Source organism: Oncorhynchus mykiss, chromosome 1, assembly GCF_057628025.1.
Source record: "Oncorhynchus mykiss isolate SJ-2025 chromosome 1, ASM5762802v1, whole genome shotgun sequence".
NCBI classification, from domain to species: domain Eukaryota; kingdom Metazoa; phylum Chordata; class Actinopteri; order Salmoniformes; family Salmonidae; genus Oncorhynchus; species Oncorhynchus mykiss.
The window spans coordinates 88762887-88777272 of record NC_143022.1 but is presented as its reverse complement, the minus strand read 5'-3'; the positions used below and the strand labels follow the sequence as shown (position 1 = coordinate 88777272).

At 35.3% G+C, this 14386-nt stretch overlaps 1 protein-coding gene across 4 annotated transcripts in view; it reads left to right on the top strand.

The window, feature by feature from the left end:
- The window catches only part of LOC110519057 (uncharacterized), a 273392-nt gene that overhangs the window by 53085 nt on the left and 205921 nt on the right, over positions 1-14386 (top strand). For all 4 annotated transcript variants that reach the window (XM_090243315.1, XM_090243313.1, XM_090243317.1 and 1 more), the window contains exon 14: positions 11225-11269. In XM_090243315.1, the coding sequence (XP_090099441.1) occupies positions 11225-11269 (45 nt within the window). The remainder of the gene's footprint in view (positions 1-11224; positions 11270-14386) is intronic.

Genomic DNA, 14386 nt, shown 5'->3' with positions numbered 1-14386 from the left:
CCAGATGTCTGCATTTGCTGAAGAGGTACCATTAGCTGATGCCATGACGACAGCTAGTCTTCCAGCAGTCCACTGGCTTTAGTGGGTGTATAAAACTTCTCCCTAGAAACAAACCATTTACATGGCCAGGGCTATCCCATCCAGTGGAAATGGGGCTTTTAAATCCAGGATGTATCACAACCGGCCGTGATTGGGAGTCCCATAGGGCGGCCCACAACTGGCCCAGCGTCGTCCGGGTTTGCCCGGTGTAGGCTGTAATTGTAAATAAGGATTTGTTTTTAACTAACTTGCCTAGTTAAAAAAAAAGTGAATAAAAAAAAAAAATATTTTTTAAAATGTCCCTCACAGTGCATGGTTCTAGTCTGTTACACACAGTTTAATCCACTACAAACTAAAGACATTCTGTTCAATCCATGGTCAATTTAGGTACTGTGATGAGAAAAATCCCTTGACACACCATATGGTGTTGATAACCTGGTTTATGGTCTGGATTATTTGAATGGCCTATGAGATCAGTACATGATCAAGTGTCAAAATGTTTTCTACCTTAACTATTAACCTATAGAATACCGTAACTATAAACCTATTGTCATGATCGTTATAAGGAGTGGACCAAGATGCAGTGTGGTATGTTTCCATCCTTTTATTAGGAAGAGAAACTCAAAGAACAAAAACAATAAAGCGAAAAAACAAAACGTGAAGCTCAAAGTAGTGCTCACATGCAACTATACCTAGACAAGATCCCACAAAGCACAAAGGGAAATGCCTAAATATGATCCCCAATCAGAGACAACGATAAACAGCTGCCTCTGATTGGGGACCATACCAGGCCAACATAGAAATATAATCACCTAGATGCCCACCCTAGTCACACCCTGACCTAACCAACATAGAGAATACAAATATCTCTATGTTCAGGGCGTGACACCTATAGAATTCCACTATAACTATAAACCTATAGAACACCACCATCAGTATTAACCTATAGAATACCACTATAACGATAAACCTATGAATACCACCATAACTATACACCTATAGAATACCACTATAAACCTATAGAATATCACCATCACCATTAACCTATAGAATACCACTATAAACCTATAGAATACCACCATCACTATTAACCTATAGAATACCACCATCACTATAAACCTATAGAATACCACTATGAACCTATAGAATACCATCATCACTATTAACCTATAGAATGCCACCATAACTATGAACCTCTAGAATACCCATAGAATACCACTATAAACCTATAGAATACCACTATAAACCTATAGAATACCACTATAAACCTATAGAATACCACCATAACCATACATCTATAGAATACCACTATAAACCTATAGAATACCACCATCATTATTAACCTATAGAATACCACTATGAACTTATAGAATACCACCATAACTATAAACTTATAGAATACCACCATAACTATAAACCTATATAATACAACTATACACCTATAGTATACCACTATAAACCTATAGAATACCACCATCACTATTAACCTATAGAATACCACCATAACTATACACCTATAGAATACCACTATAAACCTATAGAATACCACTATAAACCTATAGAATATCACTATAAATATACACCTATAGAATACCACCATCACTATAAACCTATAGAATACCACTATAAACCTATAGAATATCACCATCACTGTTAACCTATAGAATACCACCATCACTATAAACCTATAGAATACCACCATAAACCTATAGAATACCACTATAAACCTATAGAATACCACCATAACTATACACCTATAGAATACCACCATCACTATTAACCTATAGAATACCACTATAAACCTATAGAAAACCACTATAAGCCTATAGAATACCACCATAACTATAAACATATAGAATACCACTATAACTATAAACCAATAGAATATCACTATAAACCTATAGAATACCACCATAACTATACACCTATAGAAAACCACTATAAACTTATAGAATACCACCATCACTATAAACCTATAGAATACCACTATAAACCTATAGAATAACACTATAAACCTATAGAATAACACTATAAACCTATAGAATACAACCATAACTATACACCTATAGAATAACACTATAAACCTATAGAATACCACCATCACTATTAACCTATAGAATACCACCATCACTATTAACCTATAGAATACCACTATAAACCTATAGAATACCACTGTAAACCTATAGAATACCACCATAACTATAGAATACCACTATAAACCTATAGAATACCACTATAAACCTATAGAATACCACTGTAAACCTATAGAATACCACCATAACTATACACCTATAGAAAACCACTATAAACCTATAGAATACCACTATTAACCTATAGAATACCACCATCACTATTAACCTATAGAATACCACTATAAACCTATAGAATACCACTATAAACCTATAGAATACCACTGTAAACCTATAGAATACCACCATAACTATACACCTATAGAAAACCACTATAAACCTATAGAATACCACTATTAACCTATAGAATACCACCATCACTATTAACCTATAGAATACCACCATAACTATACACCTGTAGAAAACCACTATAAACCTATAGAATACCACCATCACTATAAACCTATAGAATACCACTATAAACCTATAGAATACCACTATAAACCTATAGAATACCACCATAACTATAAACCTATAGAATACCACTATCACTATAAACCAATAGAATACCACCATCATTATAAACCTATAGAATACCACCATAAATATATACCTATATAATACCACTATAAACCTATAGAATACCACCATCACTATTAACCTATAGAATACCACCATCACTATAAACCTATAGAATACCACTATAAACCTATAGAATACCACTATAAACCTATAGAATACCACCATCACTATACACCTATAGAATACCACTATAAACCTATAGAATACCACCATCACTATTAACCTATAGAATACCTCTATAAACCCATAGAATACCACCATCACTATACACCTATAGAATACCACTATAAACCTATAGAATACCACCATCACTATTAACCTATAGAATTCCACTATAAACCTATAGAATACCACCATCACTATACACCTACAGAATACCACCATCACTATTAACCTATAGAATTCCACTATAAACCTATAGAATACCACCATCACTATAAACCTATAGAATGCCACCATCACTATTAACCTATAGAATACCACCATAACTATAAACCTATAGAATACAACTATAAACCTATAGAATACCACTATAAACCTATATAATACCACCATAAACCTATAGAATACCACCATAACTATACACCTATAGAATACCACTATAAACTTATGGAATACCACCGTAACTATAAACTTATGGAATACCACCATAACTATAAACCTATAGAATACCACTATACACCTATAGAATACCACTATAAACCTATAGAATACCACCACCATTATTAACCTATAGAATACCACTATGAACTTATAGAATAACACCATAACTATAAACCTATAGAATACCACTATCACTATAAACCAATAGAATACCACCATCATTATAAACCTATAGAATACCACCATAAATATATACCTATATAATACCACTATAAACCTATAGAATACCACCATCACTATTAACCTATAGAATACCACCATCACTATAAACCTATAGAATACCACTATAAACCTATAGAATACCACTATAAACCTATAGAATACTACCATCACTATGCACCTTTAGAATACCACTATAAACCTATAGAATACCACCATCACTATACACCTATAGAATACCACTATAAACCTATAGAATACCACCATCACTATTAACCTATAGAATACCTCTATAAACCCATAGAATACCACCATCACTATACACCTATAGAATACCACTATAAACCTATAGAATACCACCATCACTATTAACCTATAGAATACCTCTATAAACCCATAGAATACCACCATCACTATACACCTATAGAATACCACTATAAACCTATAGAATACCACCATCACTATTAACCTATAGAATACCACCATAACTATAAACCTATAGAATACCACTATAAACCTATAGAATACCACTATAAACCTATATAATACCACCATAAACCTATAGAATACCACCATAACTATACACCTATAGAATACCACTATAAACCTATAGAATACCACCATCACTATTAACCTATAGAATACCACCATCACTATAAACCTATAGAATACCACTATAAACCTATAGAATACCACTATAAACCTATAGAATACTACCATCACTATGCACCTATAGAATACCACTATAAACCTATAGAATACCACCATCACTATACACCTATAGAATACCACTATAAACCTATAGAATACCACCATCACTATTAACCTATAGAATACCTCTATAAACCCATAGAATACCACCATCACTATACACCTATAGAATACCACTATAAACCTATAGAATACCACCATCACTATTAACCTATAGAATACCACCATAACTATAAACCTATAGAATACCACTATAAACCTATAGAATACCACTATAAACCTATATAATACCACCATAAACCTATAGAATACCACCATAACTATACACCTATAGAATACCACTATAAACTTATGGAATACCACCATAACTATAAACTCATGGAATACCACCATAACTATAAACCTATAGAATACCACTATACACCTATAGAATACCACTATAAACCTATAGAATACCACCACCATTATTAACCTATAGAATACCACTATGAACTTATAGAATAACACCATAACTATAAACTTATAGAATACCACCATAACTAGAAACCTACAGAATACAACTATAAACCTATAGAATACCACTATAAACCTATAGAATACCACCATAACTATAAACCTATAGAATACCACCATCACCATAAACCTATAGAATACCACTACAAACTTATAGAATACCACCATCACTATAAACCTATAGAATACCACTATAAACCTATAGAATACCACCACCATTATTAACCTATAGAATACCACTATGAACTTATAGAATAACACCATAACTATAAACTTATAGAATACCACCATAACTAGAAACCTACAGAATACCACCATCACTATAAACCTATAGAATACCACTATAAACCTATAGAATACCACCATAACTATAAACCTATAGAATACCACCATCACTATAAACCTATAGAATACCACCATCACTATAAACCTATAGAATACCACTATAAACCTACAGAATACCACTATAAACCTATATAAAACCACTATAAACCTATAGAATACCACCATAAACCTATGGAATACCACTATAAACCTAAAGATTACCACCATCACTATAAACCTATAGAATACCACTATAAACCTATAGAATACCACCATCACTATTAGCCTGTAGAATGCCACCATAACTATTAACCAATAGAATACCACTATAAACCTATAGAATGCCACCATAACTATTAACCAATAGAATACCACTATAAACCTATAGAATACCACCATCACTATTAACCTATAGAATACCACTATAAACCTATAGAATACCACCATCACTATTAACCTATAGAATACCACCATAACTATAAACCTATAGAATACCACTATAAACCTATAGAATACCACGATCACTATTAACCTATAGAATACTACTATAAACCTATAGAATACCACTATAAACTTATAGAATACCACCATAACTATTTACCTATAGAATACCAGTATAAACCTATAGAATACCGCTATAATCCTGTAGAATACCACCATCACTATTAACCTATAGAATACCACCATAACTATAAACCTATAGAATACCACTATAAACCTATAGAATACCACGATCACTATTAACCTATAGAATACTACTATAAACCTATAGAATACCACTATAAACTTATAGAATACCACCATAACTATTTACCTATAGAATACCACTATAAACTATAAACTATAAACCTATAGAATACCACTATAATCCTATAGAATACCACCATAACTATACACCTATAGAATAACACTATAAACCTATAGAATACCACTATAAACCTATAGAATACCACTATAAACATATAGAATGCCACCATAGCTATAAACCTATAGAATACCACCATCACTATTAACCTATAGAATTCCACCATCACTATAAACCTATGGAATACCACTATAAACCTATAGAATACCACCATCACTATAAACCTATAGAATACCAATATAACTCTATAGAATACCACTATAAACCTATAGAATACCACTATAAATCTATAGAATACCACTAGAACTCTATAGAATACCACTATAAACCTATAGAATACCACCATCACTATAAACCTATAGAATACCACTATAAATCTATAGAATACCTCTATAACTCTATAGAATACCACTATAAACCTATAGAATACCACTATAAACCTATAGAATACCACTATAAATCTATAGAATACCACTATAAACCTATACATTACCACTATAACTATAAACCTATAGAATACCACTATAAACCTATAGAATACCACCATAACTATTAACCTATAGAATACCACTGTAACTATAAACCTATAGAATACCACTATAAACCTATAGAATACCACTATAAACCTATATAATACCACTATAAACCTATAGAATACCCCTATAAACCTATAGAATGCCTCTATAAACCTATAGAATACCACTATAAACCTATAGAATGCCACTATAAACCTATAGATTACCACCATAACTATACACCTATAGAATACCCCTATAAACCTATAGAATACCACTATAAACCTATAGAATGCCTCTATAAACCTATAGAATACCCCTATAAACCTATAGAATACCACTATAAACCTATAGAATGCCACTATAAACCTATAGATTACCACTATAAACCTATATAATACCACTATAAACCTATAGAATACCACTATAAACCTATAGAATACCACTATAAACCTATAGAATACCACTATAAACCTATATAATACCACTATAAACCTATAGAATACCACTATAACCCTATAGATTACCACTATAAACCTATATAATACCACTATAAACCTATAGAATACCACTATAAACCTATAGAATACCACTATAAACCTATAGAATACCACTATAAACCTATATAATACCACTATAAACCTATAGAATACCCCTATAAACCTATAGAATACCACTATAAACCTATAGAATGCCACTATAAACCTATAGATTACCACTATAAACCTATATAATACCACTATAAACCTATAGAATACCACTATAAACCTATAGAATACCACTATAAACCTATAGAATACCACTATAAACCTATATAATACCACTATAAACCTATAGAATACCACTATAACCCTATAGATTACCACTATAAACCTATATAATACCACTATAAACCTATAGAATACCACTATAAACCTATAGAATACCACTATAAACCTATAGAATACCACTATAAACCTATATAATACCACTATAAACCTATAGAATACCACTATAACCCTATAGAATACCACTATAAACCTATAGAATACCACTATAACCCTATAGAATACCACTATAAACCTATAGAATACCACTGTAAACCGATAGAATACCATATATCTAAGCGGATGTTCAGATCAGTTTATCATGAATATGTTCCTGCATCATAAATATCGATCCAGACCTGCAGATGGGAAACTGACACTCAGTGCTATACCAGTAGAGGATGTTGATCTCACATTAAAATGGCTCTGGGCGATTTATATTACTATTGGCAAAGTCAACGTCGCTCAATGTTCACACATTAAAAACCTGTTGATGCCAGGAGTTCCTCTAGAGGAACTCCTCCCCCCCCGTTCAGCTCAAACCGTGGCGCATGGAACGCAAAAATATTCTTAGAAATATTTAACCTCCACACATTAAAATGCAGCAGTTGAAAATCTGCAGTCAGAGCTTTTTTATGTATGGTGGCTATACATGATGAAGCTGTCTGGTATTGTCTCAATGGTTTCTTATACTGTACAATCAATAGCTGTCTGGTATGATCTCAATGGTTTCTTATACTGTACAATCAATAGCTGTCTGGTATGATCTCAATGGTTTCTTATACTGTACAATCAATAGCTGTCTGGTATGATCTCAATGGTTTCTTATACTGTACAATCAATAGCTGTCTGGTATGGTCTCAATGGTTTATTATACTGTACAATCAATAGCTGTCCTGTAGAGATTTATGTATGTGTGTATTTATGTGACTGGGACAAAGCACATCAATGAACATTTCTGTAAATGTGAGAGATTTAGCCAGCTGGCTAGTTTTCATGCAGTAATATTGATATAGTGTCCATTAGTTTATTATGTCTAGGGAACTATGCTTGGTTAAATGGGCTATTCTGACTTCTTCCAAAGTGTAATGTGTTAAAGTCCAAATGAAATCAGATGCTGAAATTGGGTTAAAATGTGTTATCTATTATAACACAACACATGTCTGGAGACAAAGCCAGGTTTTAACATCAGTATCTATCTATCGTACATGATGTGAAAAACAAGCCAGTTGGACAGACTGGGCATTATTACTGTATACTATGTGACTAACAGACAGTTCATCATGTAGGCCAGACCAAAGGTGGGACATTGAGTTTTCTGCATTATGAAGCATTTACATGACACTACAGAATCCTATGACAGCCATGTTAGTTCCTGTTCACATTATATAACATGGGGAATATTGAAACAATCTAACTGAGTGTCTAGGATTAGAACACTTGTCACGGTCGTCCTCCTCTTCATCTGAAGAGGAGAGGCGAGAAGGATCGGAGGACCAAGATGCGGCGTGTTCATGATGAAATTTAATAAAGAAAACACTGAACACTGAAACACACTATACAAAACAATATACGACCGTGAAGCTAAATGAGAACTGTGCTGACACAAGCAATCAACATAGACAATCACCCACAAACAAACAGTGCAACCCAGGCTACCTAAGTATGATTCTCAATCAGAGACAACTAATGACACCTGCCTCTGATTGAGAACCATACTAGGCCGAAACATAGAAATCCCAAAATCATAGAAAAACAAACATAGACTGCCCACCCCAACTCACGCCCTGACCATACTAAATAATGACAAAAACAACAGAAATAAAGGTCAGAACATGACAACACTATATTTTAAGTGTTCCACTCCGCTAGCCAGCACCTCGCCCAAACACGTGTGTGTTTCTTTCGCCTCTGGATTACAGGTTTACCATTGAACTTGAAGCCCAGAGAAATATATTTAGAGACTTTGGCCATTTTTCATATTTAGAGAATCAAGGAGAGCCGCACACTCTAGGAGCTCAGATGCAATAATATTTATGTCCAACGTTTCCACAGACAAGCTGTCTTCATCAGGATGTAATGACAAACACTGTGGGGTGACTAGTTTATAGAGTGTCAAAGGACACACACAGGTGTCTGTAATCCTGGCCGGGTGTGGCCTGATATCATTGGTTAATCCTCAGATATAATAGCATATAAAAAACAAATGGATAGCGTACGATCATAGATACAATTTGGATACATAAGCCTACAAACATTTACAATGACACAATCACAATAATCACAAGAATGTATTCAGATCAAAGTCTACGTTGAGACTGAAGGGAGCAAGACTCTTTAAATTGAAGATCCAGGCAGCCTCTTGTTTTAAACAATAAATCCCTCTCCTAGGGAGGGTGACATGTTCGATACCAATATAACGTAGAGACAAAATCGAGGGGTTTGCTTCCAAAAACCTGTAATCCAGACAAGTTGACGCGATGCTATTCCACTGATTTATGACCACTTTTCTTCTCTGGCCTCCATTGATTTAGTCACCCTAATCAACACCCTAGTCAACTGTAGGCTAGGTTCTGACTAACAGAGAGTCAACTGTAGGCTAGTGGCTGACTAACAGAGAGTCAACTGTAGGCTAGGTGCTGACTAGCAGACAGTCAACTGTAGGCTAGGTGCTGACTAACAGAGAGTCAACTGTAGGCTAGGTTCTGACTAACAGAGAGTCAACTGTAGGCTAGGTGCTGACTAACAGAGAGTCAACTATAGGCTAGGTGCTGACTAACAGACAGTCAACTGTAGGCTAGGTGCTGACTAACAGACAGTAAACTGTAGGCTAGGTGCTGACTAACAGAGTCAACTGTAGGCTAGGTGCTGACTAACAGAGAGTAACTGTAGGCTAGGTGCTGACTAACAGAGTCAACTGTAGGCTAGGTTCTGACTAACAGAGAGTCAACTGTAGGCTAGGTGCTGACTAACAGAGAGTCAACTATAGGCTAGGTGCTGACTAACAGACAGTAAACTGTAGGCTAGGTGCTGACTAACAGAGTCAACTGTAGGCTAGGTGCTGACTAACAGAGAGTAACTGTAGGCTAGGTGCTGACTAACAGAGAGTCAACTATAGGCTAGGTGCTGACTGGAAAAATGTCTTTGTTCTTTATTGACAACAGAAAGGTGTCTAATGTCTTTGTTCTTTATTGACAACAGAAATGTGTCTAATGTCTTTGTTCTTTATTGACAACAGAAAGGTGTCTGTCTTTGTTCTTTATTGACAACAGAAAGGTGTCTGTCTTTGTTCTTTATTGACAACAGAAAGGTGTCTGTCTTTGTTCTTTATTGACAACAGAAAGGTGTCTGTCTTTGTTCTTTATTGACAACAGAAAGGTGTCTAATGTCTTTGTTCTTTATTGACAACAGAAAGGTGTCTAATGTCTTTGTTCTTTATTGACAACAGAAAGGTGTCTGTCTTTGTTCTTTATTGACAACAGAAAGGTGTCTGTCTTTGTTCTTTATTGACAACAGAAAGGTGTCTAATGTCTTTGTTCTTTATTGACAACAGAAATGTGTCTAATGTCTTTGTTCTTTATTGACAGCAGAAAGGTGTCTAATGTCTTTGTTCTTTATTGACAGCAGAAAGGTGTCTAATATCTTTGTTCTTTATTGACAGCAGAAAGGTGTCTAATGTCTTTGTTCTTTTTTTGACAACAGAAAGGTGTCTAATGTCTTTGTTCTTTTTTGACAATAGAAAGGTGTCGAATGTCTTTGTTCTTTTTTGACAATAGAAAGGTGTCGAATGTCTTTGATCTTTATTGACAACAGAAATGTATCTAATGTCTTTGTTCCTTATTGACAGCAGAAAGGTGTCTGATGTCTTTGTTCTTTATTGACAACAGAAAGGTGTCTGATATATTTGTTTGTTCCCAGGGTTTGAAAGGAGACTCAGGTCCTATTGGCGCCAAAGGTGATAAAGTAAGTCATAATCCTCATCTATGGTTTGGTTTTAAACAGTAGTAAATAGCATGAGCTGATGCACACCCCAAACTGTTTTATAGAGGGGCTGACTAACAGACAGTAAACTGTAGGCTAGGTGCTGACTAACAGACAGTAAACTGTAGGCTAGGTGCTGACTAACAGAGTCAACTGTAGGCTAGGTGCTGACTAACAGAGTCAACTGTAGGCTAGGTGCTGACTAACAGAGTCAACTGTAGGCTAGGTGCTGACTAACAGAGTCAACTGTAGGCTAGGTGCTGACTAACAGAGTCAACTGTAGGCTAGGTGCTGACTAACAGAGTCAACTGTAGGCTAGGTGCTGACTAACAGAGTCAACTGTAGGCTAGGTGCTGACTAACAGAGTCAACTGTAGGCTAGGTGCTGACTAACAGAGAGTCAACTGTAGGCTAGGTGCTGACTAGCAGACAGTCAACTGTAGGCTAGGTGCTGACTAACAGACAGTCAACTGTAGGCTAGGTGCTGACTAACAGAGTCAACTGTAGGCTAGGTGCTGACTAACAGAGTCAACTGTAGGCTAGGTGCTGACTAACAGAGAGTCAACTGTAGGCTAGGTGCTGACTAGCAGACAGTCAACTGTAGGCTAGGTGCTGACTAACAGACAGTCAACTGTAGGCTAGGTGCTGACTAACAGAGTCAACTGTAGGCTAGGTGCTGACTAACAGAGTCAACTGTAGGCTAGGTGCTGACTAACAGACAGTAAACTATAGGCTAGGTTCTGACTAATGGAGAGTCAACTGTAGGCTAGGTGCTGACTAACAGACAATAAACTATAGGCTAGGTTCTGACTAATGGAGAGTCAACTGTAGAGAAAGGTAGAAAGTTGTGTACTCCCTACATGTTCCCAACTATTTGATAGGAAAACATAACCAACATTTCAACAACGCATCGCCTTTTTCAGGGTGGCTTTGTATATTAACATTGTACAATCATGTACACTCATGGATAGATACAAACATTAGGAATAAACGGGTCATGTGACAAAGCACACCACCCAGGTAGCATTACCGATCCTCTGACCTCAGAATCCAATCTGTTTGACCACTGGTCATTTCACCAAACAGACTGAACATCATTGGGCTGGAACTACTCTCATCATAGCACATTACAAACTTGATCTGCTGTCCAGCCCAGATTATAGCGTTGTACAGAGTCCAATATAGTATTTCTGATCAGTCAGACATGCCAATTATTTGTACCAGACACATCCTTCTAAAAAACCTCATGCCTCACTGGTGGTCAGTGTAAACACATTCTACTACCATATTATTAGACCTCTGAATGGGTACATGACAAGTTCAACCATTTCCATCAAGCTGGGGATTTAAAGCATTCATAAAAACAGTGGAGACTTGATTATCAGCAGTCTTTATAGCCTGTTCATTGAAAGGGAATTTGATTTACAGTAGACAACTTCCTCTTATTGCAATTCAAAATACACGTAGAAAAGAATAAATCTAATAGCACAGTGGGATTTCCATGCTCTGTAAGAGATGGAATGTGTTCCGTTCTCTAATTAGTTATCGTATTGTTCATATTTACACGTACGGTACTCAGGCATGCACACATACACACATTAACTCACACTTTCATTATTGGTGAGGGAGCGGCTGTATGATTGTAGGGTTATGTGCACAGTCTTCCAGCCTTGAAGTTTTAATGAGCTATCTGTTTGGTTCTCTGAGGAGGGAGGGAGGGAGGGAGGGAGGGAGGGAGGGAGGGAGGGAGAAAGAGAGGGAGGGAGAGAGAGAGGGAGAGAGGGAGGGAGGGAGGGAGGGAGTAAGGGGAGAGAGAGAGAGGGAGAGGGAGAGAGAGAGAACCAAATTAGTCTATTTTGTAGAGCTATCGGAGGGAGGGACACATGTGATTATTTTGGGTGACAACTGTGAATACAACCAAAACGGTCATGAATAACTAATCAGTCATAAATGATCTTAACTTTCCAGATCATATAGACCTAATTGGTTAGTGACAAAGTTTGGCAAATGTCTAAAAACTTTGTACCATGGTTGCAAGTCATTGTAAACAAAATACTGTAGCTCAGTTGGTAGAGAATCGGTCTGAAGATGCCAGGATAGTGGGGTCGATTCCTGGGACCGTAGGTAAAAAAATATATGCACGCCTGACTATAAGATTCTTTGGATAAAACGTGTCTGGTAAATGGCATGTAAGACAAGCAGTGAAGGAAGTCCTTTATTAAAGCAGGACATAACACTTCTTTATTGACTTCAGTTATCCACTACACTTACAGTTATCCACTACACTTACAGTTATCCACTACACTTACAGTTATCCACTACACTTACAGTTATCCACTACACTTACAGTTATCCACTACACTTACAGTTATCCACTACACTTATAGTCTCGCACTGATCTGACAAACCATGAAGGATGTTCTATTTAAAGGAAACTTGTTTTTTTAAAGGACACATATATTCATTATAAAGGACATGTATTCATTATAAAGGACATGTATTCATTATAAAGGACATGTATTCATTATAAAGGACATGTATTCATTATAAAGGACATGTATTCATTATAAAGGACATGTATTCATTATAAAGGACATGTATTCATTATAAAGGACACATGTATTCATTATAAAGGACACATGTATTCATTATAAAGGACACATGTATTCATTATAAAGGACACATGTATTCATTATAAAGGACATGTATTCATTATAAAGGACATGTATTCATTATAAAGGACATGTATTCATTATAAAGGACATGTATTCATTATAAAGGACACATGTATTCATTATAAAGGACATGTATTCATTATAAAGGACACATGTATTCATTATAAAGGACACATGTATTCATTATAAAGGACATGTATTCATTATAAAGGACATGTATTCATTATAAAGGACATGTATTCATTATAAAGGACATGTATTCATTATAAAGGACACATGTATTCATTATAAAGGACACATGTATTCATTATAAAGGACACATGTATTCATTATAAAGGACATGTATTCATTATAAAGGACACATGTATTCATTATAAAGGACATGTATTCATTATAAAGGACACATGTATTCATTATAAAGGACA